Source organism: Bos taurus, chromosome 8 (assembly GCF_002263795.3).
Source record: "Bos taurus isolate L1 Dominette 01449 registration number 42190680 breed Hereford chromosome 8, ARS-UCD2.0, whole genome shotgun sequence".
Lineage (NCBI taxonomy): Eukaryota > Metazoa > Chordata > Mammalia > Artiodactyla > Bovidae > Bos > Bos taurus.
In genome coordinates this window covers 82,952,273-82,978,712 of record NC_037335.1, presented here as the reverse complement: position 1 = coordinate 82,978,712, position 26,440 = coordinate 82,952,273, and the positions used below count along the sequence as shown (strand labels likewise).

The 26,440-nt window shown below is 40.3% G+C and overlaps 1 protein-coding gene across 3 annotated transcripts in view; it reads left to right on the top strand.

Moving 5' to 3' along the window:
- Positions 1–17,665, top strand: part of HSD17B3 (hydroxysteroid 17-beta dehydrogenase 3) — a 67,646-nt gene extending 49,981 nt beyond the window's left edge. The window contains 2 exon segments of one of the 3 annotated variants that reach the window (NM_001076439.2): positions 2,288–2,437; positions 16,919–17,665. In NM_001076439.2, coding sequence (NP_001069907.1) covers positions 2,288–2,437; positions 16,919–17,029 — 261 coding nt within the window. In that variant the 3' untranslated portion in view covers positions 17,030–17,665. 3 annotated transcript variants of the gene reach the window in all.
- The last annotated feature ends 8,775 nt before the right edge of the window (positions 17,666–26,440 follow it).

Here is a 26,440-nt window from a genome sequence, read left to right as displayed (position 1 = left end):
CTTGTCTAACCATCCTTTACTCTCTGACCTAGATCCAGAAGATAGGCTCATGTGGGAGGAACTATGTGTGGGGAACAAGCAACAGAAAACCGGGTACTTGGTCTATGTTGGAAGAGGGGAGAGAATGCTGTGTTTGGTTGCTGTTCATCTGTGATGGGCTACAGAGATTCCACAGTCTGGTTCTTGAGCAGTAGGGGAAGAGGTGCTCTGCTTCCTCTTGAGTCATGGAGTTGACCTTGTTTGAACTGTAAACAGAAAATTGTATCATCACTGCGGTCTTTAGCCTGAACAATATGCCATGTGCTTTCTTTGGCAACACAGTTAACTCTCAAGTGGTTTCTGGAACTTGGAATAAACAGTTTAGAGAGGTTTTTTGTGTTAATTGTTTGTGGAGAAGTTTGATGACATGCTATTATATATGAATAGGGCTTCCCATGCAGTTCAGTCAGTAAAGAATCTGCCTGCGATCCAGGAGACCTGAGTTCAACTCCTGGGTCGGGAAGATCCTCTGGAGAAGGAAATGGCAACCCACTCCATATTCTTGCCTGGAGAATCCCATGAATAGAAGAGCCTGGCAGGCTACAGTCCATGGGGTCACAAGGACACCACTTAGCAACTAAACCACCACCATTATATATGAAAAAGTCACACTCATAGTTTTATTTTTAAAATTAGTGCTATACATACCAATTTTCAATTAAAACACTCAGGTGGACATTCCTATGAATTAACAAGTTATAGGATGAAGCTTATTCAATAGGCAGGTGTGAGTTAATAGTAGGAACTGTGTAAATAAAAGCATCTTTCCAGTTATAGTGAGTACAATCCCATTCTCAGCCTTGCTGAACTGAAGTCTTACTTATCAAAGATTTTTCCCTTCTATCCATTCTGCAGCTCCTAGCTGAGGACAGATTCCTTTTGCAACAGTGTTACTCTGCGTAAGCTAATTTTGCTGCAGTAAAAACCAATTCCTAAAATTTCATTAATTTAAAACCACAAAGATATATTTCTCATTCATGCTACATATTCACTGTGAACTGTCAGAGGGGATTAATTCATTGTAGTGACTGGGTGCCTGGCTGATGGAGCAGCCTCCATCTTGAATACTGTCAGTTGGCATGTCAAAGAAAAAACAGAACAAGTTCAAGAGAACTTCCTTTGATAATTAAGGGCTCTGGGTCAGATAGGTCACCTGTCACTTTTACTCATTCTCATTGGTTAGATCTGATTACATGGTCCCACCCAACTATAGGGACCCAGGAAGTGCAAGTCTATCATGTGTTTGGAAGAAAGAAGAACTAGAAATACTTGGTGAGCAGTGCTAATGATTACCAGAGCCACTTACACTTAGAGATCTTTGGAAGAAAAGTATTATACAAATGAATAACTGTGTCAATTTCCTTGAGAACAAATTGAATTGAACTGACTGACACACACTGGATTCAACTGTGAAACAATGTAATTTCAAGTGTGATTAAAAAAAAAGTGATGTGACAAAAATTTCAAAAGTAATGTGAAGAAAAAGAAAACAACATGGATTTTTTTCCCTAAAGATGCCAAGGTCTCTATGTCAGGGAATAAAGTAAGAAACCCCATCATGAAACCTCACGCCAGGCCACATGTGGTGAGACCACTGGTGGAAGCATGGTGGGGTTTTCAGAATCCAGTGTGCTGCTGGGTTTTTTTTTTTCCTACCAGAATAGGAAAGATTATGAGGTATGTGCCGTTCCTGGCTCCTAACTAAAGTGTGAAAGTGGGAATCTAAAGTACTTGAAAGGGCTCCAACTTTGGTAACGTGTGTTAGAAATAAACTTCTGTGATATCTCTGCCAGATGAAACATAGAACATCCAGTTAAATTTGAATTTCAGGTAACAGATAATATTTTGAGAATAAGTATATCCCATCAACTTGATATATAATTAAACATTTTTCCATTGTTTGTCTGAACTTCAAATATAACTGGATGTCCTGCATTTTCACTTTCCAAGTGGGGGAACTGGGTTCTAAGAGTTCATGTTCTCACTCACATTGTGTCTACTTGAACCACCTGATGTAGTGTGACTAAGGCCTCATCCGGAGTTGGTTGCTAAATTAAGCCAGAAATCAACCTTTCTGATCCCAGCTCTGTGCTGGTTCCACACCTTTAACTATTCTATGATCATATATTGTCCTGAGACTTTTTAAGGGAAGAATAGAGTTCGAACACGAAGGGATGGTAACATGGGTGTTAATTTCTCAGGGCTGGGCAGATTGCTCCTGTGTCATGGTTTTCATTTCCCGTTGTAGGTATTGACCCCATATGCCATTTCAACTCCAATGACCAAGTATCTAAGTACCAACATGATAACCAAGACTGCGGATGAGTTTGTTAAAGAATCACTGAATTATGTCACGATTGGAGACGAAACCTGTGGCTGCCTCACCCATGAAATCTTGGTAATTGATAACTTCTCCTTTCTTGAAGCAAGGGAGGACAGGCATGCGTGTGGCCCCAGCAGGGATTAGTCAGCTTTTCCTTGCTGTCGGAGCTTTCAGTAGTTCTCTGTCACACAAGGGTGGTGGTGCCAGAGGTATGCTGCTGAGGGTAATCCAGCCCATGAAAAGGCATATTTAGCCAGGGCAAGGAGAAGCTGGAGGGCTGGATGTCCAGCTGTAGATGACTCCGAAGTTGGCTTATCTCATCCTTGGGTGCCTCACCTCTCCCCTCAGAAAGTAAAGTGATTCCCAGAGCTTTGCGGAGGTCAGACCAAAACTCAAGGTGCTTCTTCCCTGTAGGGGCTGTCTATGTTTTTGGCCTTCTGTGCCAGTAAATGTTTAACTTTCCAGGAAAAAACAAAAACAAAAAACAAAATACCTTGAAAGTGAAAGAAAGTGAAAGTGAAGTTGCTCAGTCGTGTCCGACTCTTTGCGACCCCGTGGACTGTAGCCTATCAGGCTCCTCCTTCCATGGGATTTTCCAGGCAAGAGTGCTGGAGTGGACTGCCATTGTGTAGCATTTACTGATTGATTACCATGATTGATGTGAAGCTACCACTGTGTTGTCACTGCACATGAACTCAGGAGGAAGCTCACAATTGGCTCTCGTGAGCAAGTACAAGACGGTTCCTGTACGCTATGGACTCCATCAAATGTGGAAATAAAGTCTGAAGTATGTGGCATGAGGAGTTCTGGCCATCCCTGGGCTGTTTTTAGTAAAAACAAACAAACAAACATGAAACAAAGGTAGAGGAGTTGCATACTAATACTGAAAACAAACAGACAGGATAGTTCTGTTTCCAGCATCACCAAAGAATTTTAGCCAGGTATTTACTTTTCCTTCGTATATTGACTTTCTCCTCTATCTCATATGCTTTTCTGCTGTGGGAATTCAGTTCAGTTCAGTTGCTCAGTCGTGTCTGACTCTGCGACCCCATGGACTTCAGCACACCAGGCCTCCCTGTCCATCACCAACTCCTGGAACTTGCTCAGACTCATGTCCATCAAGTCGGTGATGCCATCCAAGCACGTCATCTTCTGTCGTTCCCTTCTCCTCCTGCTGTGGGAATTATCTCTTTCTTTCTCTCTCTGATGCTAGAGGGATTCATAGGGCAGTGCACTGAATCCTTCCAAAGCATTAGGCTATCTCCTGGGCCTCAGTACTGAGGCTGTGGCAAGAGGTATTGAATGTCTTAGCTGATTACTTGCTACTTTTACTGTAGAATGTCAACAATGTGTGGAATCACTGTTCGAACTCATATTGCAAAGTAGACAACCAGAAAGAATATAAGATCTTTATTGCCAATTGCTGATCTCGTTTTTCTTCAGACCACTGCTTTCTGCATGACATGAAAACAAATTAGTGGAATGTCTAATGAATTTTAACTTAGTTTGATCTGATAATCTAAACTGTGCATTTAGGAAATATGCTGCCCATTATTTAGAGAAAAGTCTTGCTGGAGTGTCCCTTCTTCCTGCCTCTCTAAGATGACACTGGGAAAGAGTACTTATGAGCTCCTACTGGTCCTTAAGTGTATGTGGCCGGTGTCCCCTCATCTACCTGATGATCGCTCACCTTGCTGGTTTATGTCTGTGGGCGTGAGGGGGTGACTCTTTCTGTCCTTTGGGCTAGCTAGTGATGGCTGCAGATCCCTGAATCTCTGCTACCTCCTTCATCCCACCAGAGGCCAGCTGTGCATCAGCATCAATGTGAACTGAGAGGTGCTGGAAAATCAAATCTCAGCACCTGCCTTGCTAAGCTGAGATAATATTCTGTGGCTGCACTCCAGGAAGAGTGGAGACAATAAACCCTCCTTGGCCACCCTTACTTATTTATCACACTTCTCTATCATTCACCCCAGGCCCCTAGCCCTCCAGCATAAGCCCAGAGGGCAAACATATCAGAGAACACACATCTGGCTATGTCTCGCGCTTTCTCTCTTCTCCTTCCCATCATCTCCAGGGCTTTTTGCATGCTTTCCCACTGTCACATCCTGTCCATCTCAGAGGGATTTAGCTAGCTCCAGTGGGTAAGACTTCAGTGGGCTTCAGCAAGCTCCGGTGGGCTTCCCTGGGGGCTCAGATGGTAAAGCGTCTGCCTGCAGTGCAGGAGACCTGGGTTCGATTCCTGGGTCAGGAAGATCCCCTGGAGAAGGAAATGGCAATCCACTCCAGCACTTTTGCCTGGAAAATCCCATGGACGGAGGAGCCTGATAGGCTACAGTCCATGGGGTCTCAAAGAGTCGGACACGACTGAGCGACTTCACTTTCACTTTCAGTGGGTAAGACATCCTCTCCATCCCTTAGCAGAACTCTGTACTTGCAGTCATCCAGGATAGCGTTTAGAAAATATTTTCTTGAGACAATGGCGTGGCTTGCTACATACTTGCTACATACTGTGATACAATTCTAGATGTCAAAAGTTGAATTTAAAAAAAAATTTCTCTTTGATTTCTTATGTAACAAATTCTGATCTCTACTGGCAAACAGATGCCAAAAACAAGAAAAAAGTCTGTGCTTGGTGAAGCAAAAGAGAAAACAAGGAAAACACGTAAATCATTAAAACCCTTAAAACCAATTTTGAATATGCCAGGGCGTAGAAAGATCACTGAATCTAAAGTTATGGGTAATCAAATAAAATCAACCAGCAGACAAGCAAGTCTTCCACTTCAGAGAGGTGAGGTCAACACAGGATGCTGTGTACCCCCAAGGAGTTTTGGGGCAACAAGTGAGGTGGGACTGGAGCCTCTGCCTAAGAATCCATGTGGAACTTGGGGCTTCATAGTTACCTCATTTAATTCTCCTAAACATCTTGTGAGACAGGACATTGGCTCCCCTTTTACAGCTGAGGAAACCGAAGCTCAGAGCTGGATCAGATCAAATGAAGCTCAGATGGATCCAATGGCCTAAGAGCACCTGGCTTGTAATGGTAAAGCAAGGTTTTAAGCCCACTTTTGCCTGATGCCAAACATTTCCTGTCCCTTCTACATGGTGCCTCCAGGTTGGGAGAAGGTAGATAAAGATGGGGATGGGAGAGGGGGCTTTTTAGAACGTTTTCTTGGAGGCTGAGATTTCCACTTATTTTATCTATGGCTGACTTCAGTAATCCAGAACATTTAGTTCAAGACAAGGCTAATGATGTTAATCTATGGATGATTCATGTATGACAGAAACCAACACAATATTGTAAATCAGTTATCCTCTGATTAAAAATAAATTAATTAATTAAAAAAACCAAGTTAATGGTTTTGTTGTGAAATTAAAAAGTTCTGGCTGGGATAAAAATGAAGTTTTTTGAAGAAGTTGTGTTGATTCATAGAATTGGCCAGTGGAAGAAGGCAATTGGTTCAACAACAGAAGTTCAACTAGAGGAAAACTTGAACCTTGTGGGGAGTATCGTGATTTCTTCAGGCAGCTTGAGCCTTGTGATTTTTGCACTCCTCTGAGGTATCCCAAAGCAGGAAACTAAAAATGGTTTCTGGGATGTTTTGTAGATCGATTGAGGAATGTTGGATTAACAGGATGACACTGTGGATGAAATAATTGCTTTTACCTAGACCTGTCTTATAGGACACAAATGTAATTTGAGGTCAAGAACCTTCCAACGCCCGCGCCTCTTGCCTCATATGTATGTAAATAGGCATCTGTGCCTCAACTTGCGGCTTCCCCCCTTTTTCAAAGTAAATACTCCATGATAATAACTTACGCCTTGCTATGCCTGATTCGTGGAGAAGGCAATGGCACCCCACTCCAGTACTCTTGCCTGGAAAATCCCGTGGACCGGGGAGCCTGGTGGGCTGCCGTCTCTGGGGTCGCACAGAGTCGGACACGACTGAAGCGACTTAGCAGCAGCAGCAGCATGACTGATTCTGGAGAAGGAAATGGCAACCCACTCCAGTATTCTTATCTAGAGAATCCTGTGGACGGAGGAGCCTGGTGGGCTGCTGTCCATAGGGTCCCTTAGAGTTAGACACGACTGAAGCGACTTAGCGTGCATGCATGCATTGGAGAAGGAAATGGCAACCCTCTCAAGTATTCTTGTCTGGAGAATCCGGGGGACAGAGGAGCCTGTGGGCTGCCGTCTGTGGGTTCACACAGAGTCGGACACGATGAAGTGACTTAGCAGCATGACTGTAAGTCATTAACTCTGTAAATGATTTTTTTTCTTCCAGTTTTATTGGGATTTAATTGACATAACAGCATTCTATAGATTTACAGTGTACATCATAATGATTTGACTTACATGAAAACTTTAGCACAATAAGTTTAGTGACCATTCATTATCTCATACAGATACAAAATTAAATAAATTTTTTGTTTAATGAGAACTCTTAGGATTTACTCTCTTAACAACTTTCATGTATATAATACAACATTTATCATGTTGTACATTATATCCCTGGTACTTTCTTATCTTTTAAGTGGAAGTATGTACCTTTCGACTACCTTCATTCACATAGCATATCCTCATCGCTGGTAACTGCAAATCTGATCTCTTTTTCTGTGTGTTTGTTTTTGGAGAATAATTGACTTACAATTTTATGTTAGTTCTTGTTACACAACATAGTGATTAGATACTTCTATAAATTTTAAAGTTATCCCCGTAAGTCTCTCACTACAGAAAGATATTATATAATTATTGACCGTGTTTCCCACACTGTCCGTTTCGTGCCTGTGACACATTTGTTTTGCAACTATAAGTCTGTGCCTCTTAATCTCCCTCATCTATTTCTCTCCTCCCACCAACCTCCCTTCTGGAAACCACGTGTTTGTTCTTTGGGTCTGTTTCTGTTTTGTTATGTTTGTATATTCATTTGATTTTTTAGATTCCACATATGAAAGAAATCATAGAGTATTTGTCTTCCTATCTGCCTTGTTTTACTTAGCATAATGCCCTTTAGGTGCACCTATGTTGCCACAAATGGTAAAATTTTATTACTTTTATGGCTGAGTAAATTATGTATAATATATAAATTATTACACACATTAATTATTAATATATAAATTATTGCATCATATATATTGTATATATATATCACATCTTCTTTATCCATACATCTACTAATGGGCACTTAGGTTGCTACCATATTTTGGCTACTATAAATGATACTGCAATGAACATAAAGGTGCATATATTTTTCAAATTAGTGTTTTCATTTTCTTCAGATAAATATCCAAGAATGAAGTGGCTGGATGTTCTGCTGCTGCTGCTGCTAAGTCGCTTCAGTCATGTTCAACTCTGTGCTACCCCATAGACGGCAGCCCACCAGGCTCCGCTGTCCCTGGGATTCTCCAGGCAAGAACACTGGAGTGGGTTGTCATTTCCTTCTCCAATGCATGAATGTGAAAAGTGAAAATGAAGTCTCTCAGTCGTGTCCGACTCTTAGCGACCCTATGGACTGCAGCCCACCAGGCTCCTCTGTCCATGGGATCTTCCAGGCAAGAGTACTGGAGTGGGTTGCCATTGCCTTCTCCAGTAGTCTATTGTTAATATTTTAAGAACTCTTCATACTGTTTTCTATAATATCTGAGGGTTCCCTTTTCTCATATCCTCGTCAGTACTTGTTATTTGTTGTCTTTTTGACAATAGTCATTCGGACAGGTGTGAAGTTGTATCTTATTGTGATTTTGATTTGCATTTCTCTGATAATTGGCGATGTTGAGCATCTTTTCATGTGCTTGCTGGATATCTATATGTCTTCTTTGGGAAAATGTCTATTCAAATCCTCTGCCCATTTTTTCTTTTTTAATTAATTTTAAATTGGAGTATAGTTGATTTGCAACATTGTGTTAGTTTCTTCTGTACAACAAAGTCAGTCAGCTATACATACATAGATCCACTCTTTTTTAGATTCTTTCCCATGTAGGTCATTACAGAGTATTGAATAGAATTCCCCGTGCTACTCAGTAGGTTCTTATTAGTCATATATTCTATACATGTCAATCTCAATCTCCCAATTTATCCTTACCCCCTGCCCCTCCTTTCCCCGCTGGTAACCACAAATTTGTTTTCTACATCACCTGTGACTCAACTTCTCTTTTGTAAATAGGTTCATCTGTACTATTTCTTTGGAGTCCACATACAAGTGATATTATATAGTATTTATCTTTCTCTAACTTCACTCAGTATCATCATCTCTAGTTCCATCCATATCACTGCAAATGGCATTATTTCATTCTTTTTTATGGCCAAGTAACACCCCATTGTACATATGCACCACATCTTCTTTATCCATTCCTCTGTTGGTGAATGTTTAGGTTGCTTCCATGTTCTAGCTTCTGTCCATTTTAAAAAAATAATATTTATCTATTTTTAGTTGATTGGTTTACAATATTGGTTTGATTTCTGTCATACATCAACATGAATTAACCATAGGTGTACATATGTCCCCTCCCTCTTGAATCTCCCTCACACAAGTTGGTTGTTTTTTTTGATGCTGAGTTTTATGTGATCTTTGTGTACTTTGGACAAATCTTTTGCAAATGTTTTCTCCCATTTGGTAGGTGACCTTTTTGTTTTGTTGATAGTTTCCTTAGCTGTGCAAAAGCTTTTTAGTTTGATATAGTTTCTTTTGTTTCTTTTTGTTTTTGTTTCCTTACCTGAGGAGATATATGCAAAGATATTATTAAGACTGATGTCAAAGAGCATATTGCCTATATTTTCTCCTAGAAATTTTATAGTTTCAGGTCTTATATTTAAGTCTTTAATCCACATTGAATTTAATTTTGTGCATGATGGGAGAAAATAGTCCAGTATGATTCTTTTGCATGTAGCTGTCCAGTTTTCCCAATCCCTTTTATTGAAAAGGGTGTCTTTCTACTCTTGTATATTATTGTCTCCTTTGTTATAGATTTATTGCCCATGTAAATGTCAGTTCAATTCTCAGTTCTCTATTCTGTTCCACTGATCTGTCTGTTTTTGTGACAGTACCATACTGTTTTGATTACAGTAGTATAGTTTGTATAGTATAGCTTGAAATTAGGTAGCATGATACATAACTTTGTTCTTTTTCGAAGTTGTTTGGCCTATTCCTTTGCATCTTTTGTGTTTCTATGAAAATTTTAGAATTATTTGTTCTACTTCCTTGAAAAAATGTCATTGGCATTTTTATAGGGATTGAATTAAATCTGTAGATTACCTTGGGTAGTGTGGTCATTTTAACGATATTAATTCTTCCAATTCATGAACTTGTTGTATCTTTCCACCTTTGTGTCATCTTCAGTTTCTTTCATCAGTGACCTATAGTTTTCTGAGTACAAGTCTTTTAACTCCTTAGGTAAAAGGTCTTTTTTTTTTTTTTTATGTAATGGTAAATGAGATTGTTTTCCTAATTTATCTTTCTGATAGTTTGTTGCTATTGTATAGAAACAGAGCAAGTTTCTGTGTGTTAATTTTGTATCCTGAAACTTTACTGAATTCATTGATGAGTTCTAATGGTTTTCTTGGGTCTCTTTAAAATTTGCTATGTATAGTGTATGTCATCTACAAACTGATAGTTTTACTTTGCCCTTTTCAACTTGGATTCCTCTTGTCTGATTGCTTTGCTAGGACTTCCACTAATACGTTGAATAAGCGTGATGAGAATGTTCTGACCCTAGAAGGAATGCTTTTTCTCATTTAGTATGTTAGTGGTGGGCTTGCCATATTTGGTCTTTTTTATGTTGAGGAAATTCCCTCCATACCCACTTTGTTGAGAGTTTTGATCATAAATGGATGTTAGATTTTGTCAAAAGCCTTTTCTACATCTATTGAGATAATTATATGATTTTTATTCTTGAATTTGTTAATATGGTGTATCACATTGATTGATTTGGGAATATTGAACAACCCTAGCATCCCTGACATAAATCTCACTTGATTATGGTGTATAATCTTTCTAATTATTGTTGAATTTACTAACATTTTGTTGAGACTTTTTGTATCTATATTCATCAGTTGTATTAGCCTGTAATTTTCCTTTTTGGTGTGTGATATCTTTGTCTGGTTTGGTATCATAGAATGAGTTTATATATATATATATATATACATATACATACATATATATGTATGTATATGTATATATATATATATATACACATTTACATATATATATTCTTTTTCAGTCTTTTCTATTATGGTTTATCACGAGATATAGGATATTGTTATTTATCTACTTTATATATAGTAGTTTGTATCTGCTAATCCCAAACTCCTAATTTACCTCCCTCCCCCCTGCTATCCATTTTGGTAGCTATAAATTTGTTTTCTATATCTGTGAGTCTATTTTTATTTTTTAATAAGTCCATTTGTTTATTGTTTTTTAAGATTCCACATGTAAGTGATATCATATAATATTTATCTTTGTCTGACTTACTTCACTTATTATAATCTCTAGGTCCATCCATGTTGCTTCAAATGAAATCATTTCATTCATAGATGTATATATATATACATCCTCCTTATTCATTCATCTGCTAGTGAATATTTAGGTGGCTTCCATGTCTTAGTTATTATAAATAGTGATGGTATGAACATTAGGGTGCATATATTTTTTCAAATTCAAGTTTGTCCAGATGCCCATGAGTGGAATTGCTGGATCATATGGCAACTCTATTTTTAGTTTTTTAAAGACCATCCATACTGTTTTCTATAGTGGCTGCTCTAATTTACATTCCTATCAGTAGTGTAGGAGGGTTTCCTTTTCTCCAGACCATCTCCAGCATTTATTATTTGTAGACTTTCTAATGATGGCCATTCTGACTCATGTGAGGTGATAATGCATTATAGTTTTGATTTGCATTTCTGTAATAAATAAGATGTTGAGCATCTTTTCATGTACCCATTGGCCATCTGAACCTTGAATATTCACTGGAAGAACTGATGCTGAAGCTGAAGCTCCAATACTTTGGCCACCTGATGCAAAGAGCTGACTCATTGGAAAAGACTCTGATTCTGGAAAAGGTTGAAGGCAAAAGGAGAAGTGAGTGGCAGAGGATGAGATGGTTGGATAGCATCACTGACTCAATGGACATGAATCTGAGCAAACTTAGGAAGATAGTGAAAGACAGGGAAGCCTGGAATGCTGCAGTTCATGTGGCCACAAAGAGTCAGGCATGACTTAGTGACTGAACAGCAACAATGTCTTCTTTGGAGAAATGTCTACTTATGTCTTCTGCCCATTTTTCAGTTGGGTTGTTTGGAGTTTTCTGAGTTATAGGAGCAGTTTGTGTATTTTGGAAATTAAGCCCTTATTGGTTGCATTGTCTGCAAATATTTTTTGCCAGTTCATAGGTTGTCATTTTGCTTATAGTTTCATCTGCTGTGCGAAAGCTTATAAATTTGATTAGGTTCCATTTGTTTATTTTTGCTTTTATTTTTATTGCCTTGGGAGATATTGGGAGTCTTTTTAATTACTGATTCAGCTTCATTATTGGTAATTGGTCTGTTCATATTTTCTGTTTCTTCTTGGTTTAATCTTGAAAAATTGTACATTTCTAGTGATTTGTCCAATGCTTCTTGGCTGTCCATTTTATAGGCATGTAATTGTTCATAGTAATATTTTATGATCCTTTTTATTTCTGAGATGTTGGTTGTAACTCCATTTCTGATTTTACTGATTTGGATTCTCTTTCTTCTTTTCTTGATGAGTCTGGCTAAAAGTTTATCAATTTTATCTTTTGAAAGAAGCAGGTATTAGTTTCATTGATTTTTCTATTGTGTTTTAGTCTCTATTTCATTTATTTCTGATTCGATCTTTATTATTTCTTTACTTATACTAATTTTGGGTTTGGGATGTTTTCTTTTTTTAGTTCCTTTAGGTGTATGGTTAGATAGTTTATCTGAGATTCTTCATGTTTCCTGAGATAGGCTTGTATCATTATAAACTTCCCTCTTAGAACTGCTTTTGTTGTGTCCCATGGGTTTTACATCATTATTTTTGCTTTCATTTGTCTCCAGACAGTTTTTAATTTCTTCAGTGATGCACTAGCTGTTTAGTGGCATATCGTTTATGCTGCTAAGCAATGGCCCACATGTTTGTGTTTTTTTCAGTTTTTTTTTCATTGTTGTTGTTGTTTGATTTCTAGTCTCATAGTGTTATGGTTGGAAAATATGCTTGATATGACTTCAATCTTCTTAAATTTCCTGAGACTTCTTTTGTGGCCTATCATATAATCTATTGTGAAGAATGTTCCATGTGCACTTGAAAAGAATGTGTGTTTTGCTGCTTTGGGAAGGAATGTTCTATATATATATATGTATTAAGTTCATCTGTCCTAACGTGTAATTTAAGGCCTGTGTTTCTTTATTGATTTTCTGTCTGGGTGGCCTGTCCGCTGATGGACAAGTGAGTCATTTAAGTCCCCCCACTTTTACTGTGCTACTGTCAGTGTCCCCCTTTAGTATTTGCTTTATGTGTTTGTGTGCTCTTATGTAGGTTGCACATCTATTTACAATAGTTATATCCTCTTGAACTGATCCCTTAATTATTAAATAATTCCTACTTTTTCTCTTATTACACAGTCTTTGTTTTAAAGTGTATTTTTCTGATATACGTACTGTAACCTGACTCTTTTTATTTCCATTTGCATGGAATACCTTTTTCCATCCCCTCATTTTCAATCTGTATGTGTCCAAATTAATTACTTAATTTGGTCACAGTGCCACAGCTTGTGGGACCTTAGTTCTCTGACCAGGGATCAAACCTGGGATCATGGCAGTAAAAGTGCTAAGTCCTCACAACTGGACCACCAGAGCATTCCCTGTGTGTGTCTTTAGATACGGAGTGAGCCTCTTGTAGGCAGCATATATACTGGTCTTGTTTTTATATCCACTCCACCACTCTGTGTCTTTTGATTGTAGCATTTAATTCATTTACATTTAAAGTAATTATTGATATGTATGTTCTGCCATTTGAATTGGGTTGTTTTTGTAGTTCCTTTCAAAGTTTTTTCCTTGCTTTCCTTTAATTTGGTGACAGTTGTTAATGTTATATTTAGGTTCCTTTTTCTTTTGTGTGTGCATATATATCTATTATAGGTTTTTGGTTTGTGGTTACCGTGAGGTTTATATATAGCTATCAAGGCTTGGTGTGCAGCAGTCCATCGTGTCACAAAGAGCTGGACACAACTGGGTGACTTAAAACATGATTGTTTTAAGTTAATGATTGCTCAAGTTTAAACACAGTTTAACAACTCTGCATTTTTACCCCCTGCCCCTCCATATTTACTTTTTTGACATTATAATTTGTATCTGTTTGTTTTGTTTATACCTTGACTACTTATTGTGGATATAGATGCTTTTACTATTACTTTTTTCTTTTAACTTTCCTCCTAGCTTTATATGTGGTTAATTTACTACCTTTACTGAATCTTTGGCTATACTGATGAGATTTTTTATTTAGTACTTTTTGTATTTCTACTTGTGGTCTTTTCTTTTCTGCCTAGGGAACAAGTTCCTTTAATATTTCTTGTAAAGCTGATTTCATGGCACTGAACTCTTCAAGCTTTTGCTTGTTTGTAAAACCCTTGTTCTCACCTTCAAATCTTAATGAAAATCTTGCCAGGTAGAGCATTTTTCATTGTAGGCTTTTCACTTTCATCCTTTTCAATACACACGCCACTCTCCTCTGGCCTGCAGTTTCTGATGAAAAGCTAGCTGATAGCCATTTGGCAATTCCCCTCTATGTAACTTGTTGCTCTTCTTTTTCTGCTTTTAATATTCTCTCTTTGTCTTTAATTTTTACTGTTTTTAATACTATGTGTCTTGATGTGGTCCTCTTTGTGTTGATCATGGTTGGGATTCTTGTGCTGTCTGGACCTGGATATCTGTTTCCTTTCCCAGATTAGGGACGTTTTTAGCTGTTATATCTTCAAATATCTTCTCTTTATGTTTTCTCTTTAAAAAAAAATTTTTTTTTAACTTCTCACTCTGTTCATCTTTGGCCATTCTGCTCCTGAATTCTTTGAGCATCTTTCTGATCGTTACCTTGAACTTTATCAGATAGATTGCTCAACTCCACTTTACTTAATTCTTTTTTTCTGGTGTTTTATCTGGTTCCTTCATTTGGAACATATTCCTCTGTTGCCTTATTTTGCCTAATTTACTGTTTTCATTTCTATGTATCTGGTGGGTTGGTTAAATTTCCCTATCTTGAAGAAGTGGCCTTTTGTAGGAAAGGTTCTGTATATCCTAGAAGTACGGTCTCCTCTGCTCAACAGAGCTGTATATTCTAGGAGTGCCCCCATGTGGACTGTGCGAGCTCGTCTGTTCTGGTGGGCTGATTACTGTGGGTGGTCTGATAAGCTTGGCTGGCTTCCAGTTCTGTCTTTTGCAGAGGCTGCTGGCGGGTGGGTCTGGGTTGTTAGGAGCCAGGTGGGAACTCCAGCGGGGTCCCAGGGCTAACGCTGGCTCACTGGTGTGTGCAGTCAGACTTCAGGGTGACTGGTTGCAGGGCTTGGCATCCTGGATCTAGTGTAGGTCTACTAGTGGGTGGGGCTGGTTCTTCACATGGCTGGCTGCTGAGTCTGTGGTGTTCCAAAGCTGTAAGCTGGGTCTGATTCCAGGGCAGCTATGAGTCCCAAGGTGTTTCAGGAGGCTACTGATGTTAGCCTACTGGTGGGTGGACTGGGTCTTGACATGTTAGGGTGTGGGAATGTTGCATTCTTGGAAATAGTGTCCATCTGCTGGTAGGTGAGACTGGGTTCAGGGGCTAGTGACAGCCCATTGGTGGGCAGAACCAGGTCTTGGCTTCTCTGGCTAAAGGGCCTGTGGGTCTTGGAACTGGTGTTTGCCTGCTGGTATTCAAGACTAGGACCCAGAGTGTCCTGGAGCTAGTGACAGCCCACTAGTGAGTGGAACTGAGTCCCAGGGTCTCTGGCTGCAGGCCCTGGGAGTCCTGGAGTTGGTATTGGCCTGCTAATGGGCAGGTTTGGGCCTGACAGCTGACCATGGGGCCCTGAGGGTCTTGGGGCCAGTGCCAATACACTGGAGGTTGGGGCTGGATCCTGGGGAAGCTAGGTGTTCAAGAAGGTGTCCTAAGACAGCCAGCCTACTTGTGGGTGAAACTGTGTCCCTGACTGGCTAGTTGCTTGGCCTGAGTAGTCTCAGTATTGGTGCTGAGAGGCTGGTGAGTGGGGCCACGTTCTGACACTAAAAAGCTAGTCGGAGGATTCCAAAATGGTGCTTACCAGCATCAGTGGTAGAATGAGCTCTCCAAGTGGCTGCCCAAGGGTCTATATCTCCAGAGTGATCTCTACTTGTCTCCTGCCTTTTTTGGGAGGTTCTCCAAGATCAACAAGTGGGTCTGACCCAGGCTCTTTTCAAATTACTGCTTCTGCCCTGGTTCCCAGAGTGTGTAAGATTTGGTGTGCACCCTTTAAAAGTGGGGGTTTCCTGGTGGCTCAGTCAGTAAAGAATCTGCCTGCAATGTGGGAGACCTGGGTTCAATCCCTGGATTGGGACGATCCCCTGGAAAAAAGCATGGCAACCCATTCCAGTATTCTTGCCTGGAGAATCCCCATGGATAGAGGAGCCTGGCAGGTTATAGTCCGTGGGGTCACAAAGAGTCAGACATGACTGAGCGATTAAGCACACAGCACTTTAAAAGTGGAGTCTCTATTCCCTAACACCCTCTGGCTTTACTGAAAGTAAGCCTGCTGACCTTCAAAACTAAACATTCTGTGGCCTCCTCTTCCTGACAAAGGACCCTTGGGCTAGGGAGCCCAGTGTGGGGCTCAGACACCTACTCCTTAGGAAAAACCTCGGCACTTGTAATTATCTTCCTATTTGTGGGTCTCCTACCCAAGGGAAAGGGCCTTGACTATACCACATTCCACCACTTTTACTCATCTCTTTGTGGTTTCCTCTTTCTGTCTTTAGTTGTAGGAGATTTTTTCTGCTAGATTTCAGGTCTCTGTCATTAATCGTTGTTCTGTAAATAGCTGTAATTGTGGTGTGCCTGTGAGAGGAGAGGGGCTCAGCATCTTCCTACTCCACCGTCTTGGCCAATCTCCTGTTCATTAACTCTTTCATGCGTTCAGGTACACCAGTGTGCCTCAGCATTGTGTCAGGTGATGGAAAGCATTTCTGATTCTTTCCTGGAATCTCATTTTAGTAGAACCTTGGTAGAATAAATATAAAGATACTGGGAGATCAAGGGCCAAGAGAAAGGTGCTCACCAAGAGAAGGAAGATAGGGAGGGTGTTACTATGGACAGAGTTCTCTTAATTTAGAAATATACCACAACTGATCTGACAAGTGACCACTTTGGTTCCTGAGAAAACCTCATTTGCCAAGAAAGTGTCACAAGACATTGAAACTTTAATGACTACTTACAAGGTTTGGTACTTAACCTCATTCATCAGATATGTATTTTTAAAGATGATGAATATAAACTGAGATGTTATATTGCATCCTCCTTGCTCCTCTTCTCTCCCAGACACTTATGTTTTTGTCTATTTAAGGCTGTCATTCTGAGCCTGATCCCATCGTGGGCCTTCTACAGCAGTGTGTTTCAGAAGATGCTCCTGACTCGTTACGTGGACTACCTCAAGAAGAATGCCAACATCAGATAGTGCTGGTGAACTTGTGTGCCATCCAGCATTGCTTTCTTCACCAGATTCTGCATTGGCCACAGAGGACTCAGAAACAGACCACTACCTTTAACCTCCCTGAAACTGGAGGGCCCATGTCACAGATACAGCACATAAAACTCAACTTTTTTTTTGCAATTTTACTCAAGTCTGGAGATCTTTGGGAGAGCTGTGATGTAAAAACATGTGTTGTGCAATAAGGTTTTAATAGAGAAGGTAAGAGTGTCTGTATGTCATACTGGAAAATTTCTATATGGGATTATATAATGTGAGAAGAAAGCTTCTGATTCTTTGAATATTAAAAACAATTATACCTAGTAATCTACTTTTATAGCTATATGATAGACTGTCTGAATTCCCTAAACATTATCAAGATTGTAGTAGTTCTTGAGTAGTCACTGGTTCTCAAGCTGGCTTCCTTAGAGACCCAGGAAACTGTCTAGGAGAATAGGTGGGGCAATGGCTACTTCAGGACAGTTGCTGGGAACCCCTTGTTTCAACTAATGCTGCCCCAGATTTATCTATTTCAATTTTATTTGGAGTTCCATGTAAGACTGTGTTTATAAAAATAAAAACAAAAAATGATACATTGCTAAATAAAAGTAGTTTAAAAAACCATTGTTCTAGTGCAGGAGTTGATATCTACAGAAATGAGGTTTTTACAGGTCTCCAGTTCTTGGGGTGCTGGACTGAGGGTTTCAACTGTCAACATATATAGGGTGGCATGTTGGGGAATTACTCATTCAAGTCTTGAGGGAGTTGAGGGAGGAGCATGCCAGCTGGTGAGCTGGTATTGTCTGGTGTTAATGAAGGGAAGGGTGCCCCCCTTAGACATCATCATGCTCCAAGTACTGGCAGTGCTTGGCGGCATCTATCTCTTCTGAGACTGTCATTTGCATTTGTGGTGTGAACAAAGATTATGTGCTGGAGTGGGTAGCTGTTCCCTTCTCCAAGGGATCTTCCCAACCCAGGGATCGAACCCACGTCTCCCACATTGCAGGCGGATTCTTTACCAGCTAAGCCAAGAGGGAAGCTCAAGAATACTAGAGTGGGTAACCTAACCCTTCTCCAGCATATCTTCCTGACCCTGGAATCGAACTGGGGTCTCCTGCATTACAGGTGGATTCTTTACCAACTGAGCTATCAGGGAAGCCTGTGACTGGACCCAAGCTAATTTGTCACATTGATTATCTTGCTCTATCTATGAGGCAGGCTGGTTGTGTGAAATCTCTTTTTTATGATGAAGAATAAAATCTCCTTATCAGCCAGTATCCCAAGAGGAAACAGAAGGCATGATTGAGAAATGTGAGGAATTAATTGCAAACGTGTGGGGAGAGTGTTAGGTAAGTCATCCGAGCTAGTGATTGAGGGGTGCTTTTACTACCCCAAGGTCTGAAAGGGCTAGGAAAAGAGGAAATATTAGGAAGATTGGGAAGGAGGGAGGCAGAGAGAGAGGGGCATTGTATAAGAAGCACTGCCTCAGAGGAGCTGTGACCTTCGACTGAAAGATGTTACTAGGCTGTGGCCACACCATAGACAGGGAGAGGTGGATTGCAACATTGTGATTTGCAGTAAGAAACATATATTTCATTTTCATTACCATTCTTTGGAATTTACTAAATGTTAAGATCTATAAATATGTCAACTGTTATTCATAGTTAGCCCCTTTCATCTGCACTTTAGTTTAAGTTAATGAGGTTGCTTTTAGAAAGCCCCTAAAAATGACAGGTGGTTGCCAAGGGACCAACCATGTGACTAGAGTTGGAACTTTTAGCCCCACTCCTCAAATTTTGGGGAGAGATGAGATTGAGTTCAATCACCAATGACCAAAGATTTAATCAATCGACTATGTAATGAAGCCTCCACAAAATATGAAGTATAATTATGGGGTTTTGAGAACTTCCAGGTTGGTGAACATGTGCAGGTGCTGGGAGGGTATCATGCCCACAGTGGGCATGGAGCTCCACATGCCTTCCCACATACTTTGACTTATGCATCTCTTTCATCTGGCTGATCCTGAGTTGTGTTCCTTTGTATATAAACTGGTAATTTAGTAAGTAATCTATTTTCCTTAGAACTGTGACCTATTCTAGCAAATGATCACACCTGAGGAGGGGGTTGTAGGAACTCCTGATTTATAACCAGTTGGTCAGAAGCCCAGGTAACAGCCTGAAGTTCAGTTCCCATATGAAGTGGGAGCAGCCTTGAGGGACTGAGCCCTGAACCTGTGAGATCTAATGCTATCTTCAGGCAGATAGCATCAGAATTGAGTTGAATTGTAGGACATCCAGCAGGTGTCCAAGAATTGCCTGGTGTGGGCAAATCTCCCCACACAGCTGATGATCAAAATTACTTGAGAGTAGTGAGAAGGATGAATGGAAAAACAGGGATGTTTTTCCTTTACTGGAATGATATCCAAACATTATTCTCTTCTGAATCTCCAGCTGGTGCCTCCCACTGGACATACCCAACTGGAAACTCATTGATGTATTTCATAAGATCAATCTCCTTAGATACCAAGTTGTGGGTGGGGAGGGGGAAGGGTAGAGACTGGATCTGGAGGAAAGGGTTGCAATATATGTCCCACATATTAAGAGATTTCCCAAAGTCGTACCATTAATAGTTCCTAGCACCTAGATTGGGGCATTAAACTTCTTTTCTTACTTTACTTCACTCTGTGTTTCAAAGGGGATAAAACTTTAAGCCAAAAGACTATGTATCTCATTGTGAAATTTATGATATCAACAAAGTGGGAGGTATTTTATAGACATTAAATGCTCATCTACTTAAATGTGAGACAGTCTCTCTTGCTAGCTGTACTAGTTATTACTGCTATGTAATAACTGACTTCCCAACTTAGTGGCATAAACTGACAACCGTCTTCTTGTGCTTATGGATTTTAGGGGTCAGAACAGGCACAATGAGAGGGTTCATTTTGCTCCATGATGTCTGGGAGCTCAGCTGGAAAGACTCAATGACTGGAAATGATTCAGTTTCTGGAGATGGCATCATTGGAAGGGTTGCTTGGTTACATGTCTGACAATTGATGGAAGTTGTTACCTGGGACCCCGGATGGGGCTGTGGGATGGAAATGCCTACATGGCTTCTCTAAATGCTACTTGGTCTTCCTCACAGCATGGTGGCTGGGTCCTATGAATGCACATCCCAAAGAAAACTAGGAGGGAGCCACAGTGTCTTATAGGACTTAACCTTGGAAGTCACATGGCATTATTTGAAAGCCATCTCAGATTCAATGGGAGGAAACACAAACTCCACCTCTTGATCAGAGAAGTATCACATGTAATAGGAAATATTGTTGTGAACATCTTTGGAAAATGAGCCACACTAATTAGTCTTACCATAAGTTTGTCCTGGCCTGTATCAATTATGGAAAACAACTGCATTTCAACTATCAATGGAACAACTTTTAAAAGTGTAGACATTGTGTTTCTAAACCTTTATTTCAATCCCTGGTAAATTTGCCTTTGGAGAAGAACTTATACAACCAGTATCTTAGGTGATAAAAGGAATGCAGCTCAGCTAATAAAACCAGAGCCAGATTTTAGATGTAATTTTTACCTGTGTGAAATAGGGGTTTTTCTGGTGTGTTAATCCTGGGTTGATTTGAAGGATTGATTATCTAATGAGATTTTTGAGGGTTTTTAAGAGAGAATTTTCCTCATAGGAAAGTCTTAAGATGTTGGACTGGGTGAAATGAGGGTAGAAAAATTCTGTATTTTAAGATCTTTATTCCCATCACCACTAGCACTAGATAATAACTTGTTGAGTACTAATCATTTGCTCAGTTCAGTTCAGTTGCTCAGTCGTGTCTGACTCTTTGTGACCCATGGACTGCAGCATGCCAGGCCTCCCTGTCATCACTAACTCCCAGAGTTTACTCAAACTCATGTCCAATGAGTCGATGATGCCATCCAACCATCTCATCCTCTGTTGTCCCCTTTTTCTCCAGCCTTCAATCTTTCCCAGTATCAGAGTTTTTTCAGATGAGTCAGTTCTTTGCATCAGGTGGCCAAAGTATTGGAGTTTCAGCTTCAGCATCAGTCCTTCCAATGAACATTTAGGACTGATCTCTTTTAGGATGGACTGGTTAGATCTCCTTGCAGTCCAAGGGACTCTGAAGAGTCTTCTCCAACACCACAGTTCAAAAGCATCAATTTCGGCACTCAGCTTTCTTTATGGTCCAACTCTCACATCCATACATGACCACTGGAAAAATGATAGCCTTGACTAGATGGACCTTTGTTGGCAAAGTAATGTCTCTGCTTTTTAATATGCTGCCTAGGTTGGTCATAACTTTTCTTCCAATGAGCAAGCATGTTTTAATTTCATGGCTGCAGTCACCATCTGCAGTGATTTTGGGGCCCAAAAAGATATAGTCTGTCACTGTTTCCATTGTTTCCCCATCTATTTGCCATGAAGTGATGGGACCAGATGCCATAATGTGTCAGGACTATGTAAATTCTTCTTCTGTAATAACTTAGGAAATAGGTAAGAAATCACATTATCATTACCTTCATTGTACAGATGAGGAAAGTTAATTGCGAGCCACAGTGAAGTGAGTAAGCTGTATAGGTTCCCCTGACCAGTGAGTAACAGAGCTGGGATTTGAAATGGGTCCTCTTCCAGTGTCTGTAGGCTGAAGCACTACAGTATAGCCCTACCTGCCTGGATAAGATTCTTTAACTGGAATTAATAGCAAGGAGTGAACACTATTGCCCCCAACTCTGTATTTTTCACTTTCACATGTCGTGGAGAGAGAGGTGGAATCAGGCTTTGCAACCAGGCCCACGTGTCTTGATTTCAACACTGACCATTTTCCAAATTTACCATCATCTGGGAATCATTTGGGAACAGGGAAGCTTGCCAAATTTCATGGAACTTTTGTTTCCGCTGAGTAGGACTGGACTCTTGTTTCTTTTTGTTTGGAGGGCTTAGGACCCCAAGGAACAGCATTAGCAGCTGGTCGTCCTTCCAGCCTTCCATCTGTATTACCTCCCTAGATGCCAAAGGCGGAAGAATCTCCCTGACAACACTTGGAGCAGGAAAATGAGGTGATTATGGGCTGCTGCTCTGAAAAAGTTGGGAGCTGTCGCTGGGGCAGTTCCCTCAGGCATTGTCCATTTCTTGTTCTTGTGGGATGGGAACCAGAATGCCCTACTTCAAAAAGATTTTTTAGCCAGTGCTTGCCAAAGAAAGCTGAAGACGGTCATCCCAAGGTCAGCATGATTTTAATCATGTTTGTCTGCTTCCGATGCCAAAAAAATGATGATTTTTTTCATTGTAGCTTATCCACTGCACTTAGGACTCAGTCTGTTTTAACTTGTGACTGCCCTCTAATGGTCTAGGACAGGCACTGTTGGGTTTTTCTCCATAATCCTATAGGAGTTTTAGAACAGAATCCAATTTGGGGAAAGGAATCTCTCAGATTATTTTTAGTTCTTTTTTTTTTTTTTTTTTAAATTGAGGTATAATTGACCTATGGGGCTTCCAAGGTGGCCAGTGCAGGAGACATAAGAGATGGGGGTGGGGGCTACAGTCCATAGGGTCACGAAGAGTCAGACACGGCTTAGCATGCACACACATAACTGACATATAACATTATATTATGAAAAAATATTTGAAATAACATATTTCAAGTGTACAACATAATTCAATACATGTATATATTGCAAAATCCTCACCACAATAAGTTTCATTAACATTCATCATCACACATGGTCACAAACATTTTTTTCTAGTGGTGGGAACTTTTTAGATCTGGTCTCTTAGCCCCTTTCAAATATACAACATAGTATTGTCACCTTTGGGCTCCTCAGGTGGTGCTAGTGGTAAAGAACCTGCCTGCCATGAGATGTAAGGGTGGCAGGTTCAATCCTTCAATCCTGTAAGGGCATGGCAACCCACTCCAGCATTCTTGCCTGGAGCATCCCGTGGACAGAGGAGCCTGGGGGGCTGCAGTCCATACGGTCGCATAGAGTTGGACACGACTGAAGCCTGCGTGCACACTGGTACCTTCAGTTGCCATGCTTCACATTACATCCCCAGGACTTGCTTGTCTGGGAATATGATAACGTCATAACTGGATGTTTTTACCTTTTGACCACCCTCCCCCACCCATTCCCCCACTGCACCCTGCCTCTGCTAACCATCAATCTGCTCTCTGTATCTATGAAAGTGGGTTTTCGAAAAAAGATTCCACATACAGATGAGATCATATTGTATTTGTCTTTTCTGTCTGACGTTTGTCTTAGCATAATGCCCTCAAGGTCTAGCCCTCAATTCATTTTTTGAGCTGCTTTTGTGAGTGAGTGTGCTTGTGTATCTTTGTAGGGTGTCATCAAGAGAGAAAGAGCGGGCAGAGGGGAGAGAAGGAGGGTGAAGGGGGTGGTTCAGGCTGTAATGCGAGCGATGCATTGCGAGTGGTAATGCGAGTGGTAGATGAAGCTTCACTCGCTTGCCCACTGCTCATCTCCTGCCGTGGGCCCAGGTTCCTAAGAGGCCTAGGACTGGTAGCAGTCCACCCGCCCAGGGACTGGAGACCGCTGGGCTAAGGCACTTAGCCTTTTCAGTAAAATTACTTCAATAGTAAAATTAGAAAGATCTTATTATATGATCACGGAGAAGGCAATGGCACCCCACTCCAGTACTCTTGCCTGGAAAATCCCATGGATGGAGGAGCCTAGAAGGCTGCAGTCCATGGGGTTGCTAAGGGTCGGACACGACTGACCGACTTCACTTTCACTTTTCACGTTCATGCATTGGAGAAGGAAATGGCAAACCCACTCCAGTGTTCTTGCCTGGAGAATCCCAGGGACAGGGGAGCCTGGTGGGCTGCCGTCTATGGGGTCGCACAAAGTTGGACACGACTGAAGCGACTTAGTATAGTATATATAGTATTATATGATCAATAATTTGCTCTTCAGCTCTTATAGTCTATACATCTCAAGTAAGTTTTGAAAATAAGCTTTTTTTCTCAATCTTTAAAAGATAATTTTCCTTACTGTAAAATACACACAGTATAGGAAATATAGAAACTACAGAAGAAAGAGAAGAAATAAAGACCACCATTTATCCCATCACCCAGTATTAACCATTCTTTACTGGTTAAGGATTTTCTTTTCTACATTTTCTCTCTGTGTGTGTTTGAGACACAGACTTTACATTCTGCATTTCCCTTTAAGATTATAGTATGGAATTTCCTTGTGTTAATCAGTATTCAAAAGATGATTTACAATGGTTACTTAATATGACTAAACATATTTATTGTATAATTTTTTTTGCTTTGCATTTAGATATTTTCTGATTTTTTAAATTTTACAAATAACTTATAACAATATATTAGATTGGCCAAAAGTTTCATCTGGGATTTTCCGTAAGATGGTATTTATTAGACTGTAAATTGTTCACAAAGCTGAGCAGCGACTGACAATTAATTTTAGAATAATTTTAGAACATTTCATCACCCCACATAGGAAGCCCATACCCATAAGTCACTCTCTAATCCACATGCCCCATCCGCAGCCCTAGGCAACCACTAATCTACTTTTTGTCTCTATGGATTTACCTACTTTAGACTTTTGGTGTAACTGGAGTCATATAAAACGTAGGTTTTTCATTGGCTTCTTTCACTTAGCATAATGTTTTCAAAGTTTATCCATCTTGTGGCAGATATCAGTATCTCCTTTTTATTGCTGAATAATATTCTATTTTATGAAGAATATCACCTTTTATTTGTCAGCTCATTTGATGGACATTTAGGTTATTCTTACTTTTTAGCTGTTATAAATGATGGTAGTATGATCATTTTGTACAAATTTCTGTGTTTTCATTTCTCTTCGGTATATACCTGGGAGTGGAATTGCTGGGTGATACGTTAACTCTGCGTTTGGACCTTTTGAAGAACTGCCAGACTGTTTTCCAAACTGAGGATACCATTTTTACATTACCACCAGCAGTGTTTAAAGGTTTAAGCATTAAGGGCCCTCCACATCCTCACCAGTGCTTGTTATTATCTATCTTTTTAACCATAACCATCTAGTGGATTTAAAATGATATCTCACTGTGGTTTTGATTTTCATTTCCTTGGCGGCTAATGATGTCAAGCCGTTTTTAAGTGTTTATTGGCCATTTCTTTATTTTCTTTGGAGAAATGTTTACACAGATTGTTTGCTCATTTTTAAATGTTGTTGTTATTCAGTCGCTCAGTCATGTCCGACTCTTTTTGCGACCTCATGGACTGTAGCACGCCAAGCTTCCCTGTCCTTCACTATCTCTCAGAGCTTGCTCAAACTCATGTCCATTGAGTCAGTGATGCCATCCAAGCATCTCGTCCTCTGTCATCCCCTTCTCCTTCTGCCTTCTATCTTTCCTAGCATCAGAGTCTTTTCCAGTGAGTCAGCTCTTTGCATGTCATGTGTGTATGAATTTACATTACTGGTTATTTTTTTTGAAGTAGGATTTCTGGAGGGAAAGATCTAAACATTAAAACAACAACAACAACAACAAACAAACTCCTAATGCTTATTACCAATTGTTTCCAGAAAAGTTGCATAAATTTATACCTCCATCTTTAGCAGTGGTCCTCAATCGTGGTTGTGATTTTCTCTCCCGGGGGACATTTTTCAATGTTTGGAGATATTTTTGGTTATCTGAACTCAGGGAAGGAGGATACCACTGGCATTTCTTATGAATAGAAGCCAAGCATGCTTCTAAGCATCCTACAGTGCACAGTTATAGCCAACTGTCTCGCTGTTCATACTGTCTGCACTGTTCACTGAATCCAGGTTAGGCAAGACTCGAGCTAAGAGGCTGGAAGAAGACGCGAGGAGCCATAGGAACTGCAGATATGTTTATTCTTTCCTGGCTGGCATGTCAGCTGTAGTAGCCGCCACAACATAACCTTACACAACATAAGCATGGTGTCGCTCCAGTGTAGCTCCAGTGCAGCAGCAGCCAGGGCTTTCATGGTGGAACTCATACAGGCGTAATGCACAGGGTAGCTCGTGACCAAGCGAGTACCTCACGATGTGCATGCGCAATGCTGTAAGTGAGCTCAGCTGTTACATAGCCACTCAAAGTCATTGTTTACAGAACATGGGGCAAGAGGGCATGAGAGTGTAGGGCAAGAGAGCCTAACTGGCTCCATCTTGTTAATTTCCCCACAGTGTCTATCTCAATACCCAGGTTCCTGCCAGCTTATTACTACTCTATTCCTAAGGTGTCAAGTTGGTGGCTGAATCTCACACATTTAAATGCCATCTGCATTTTGGTAGCAAAATGGAAGAAAGGGATGACAAAAATGGAACAAAGAGTGTATGCCAGTTTTATTTGAAGAAACATTCCTTTTATATAATAGAACTTGTATTCCTATTA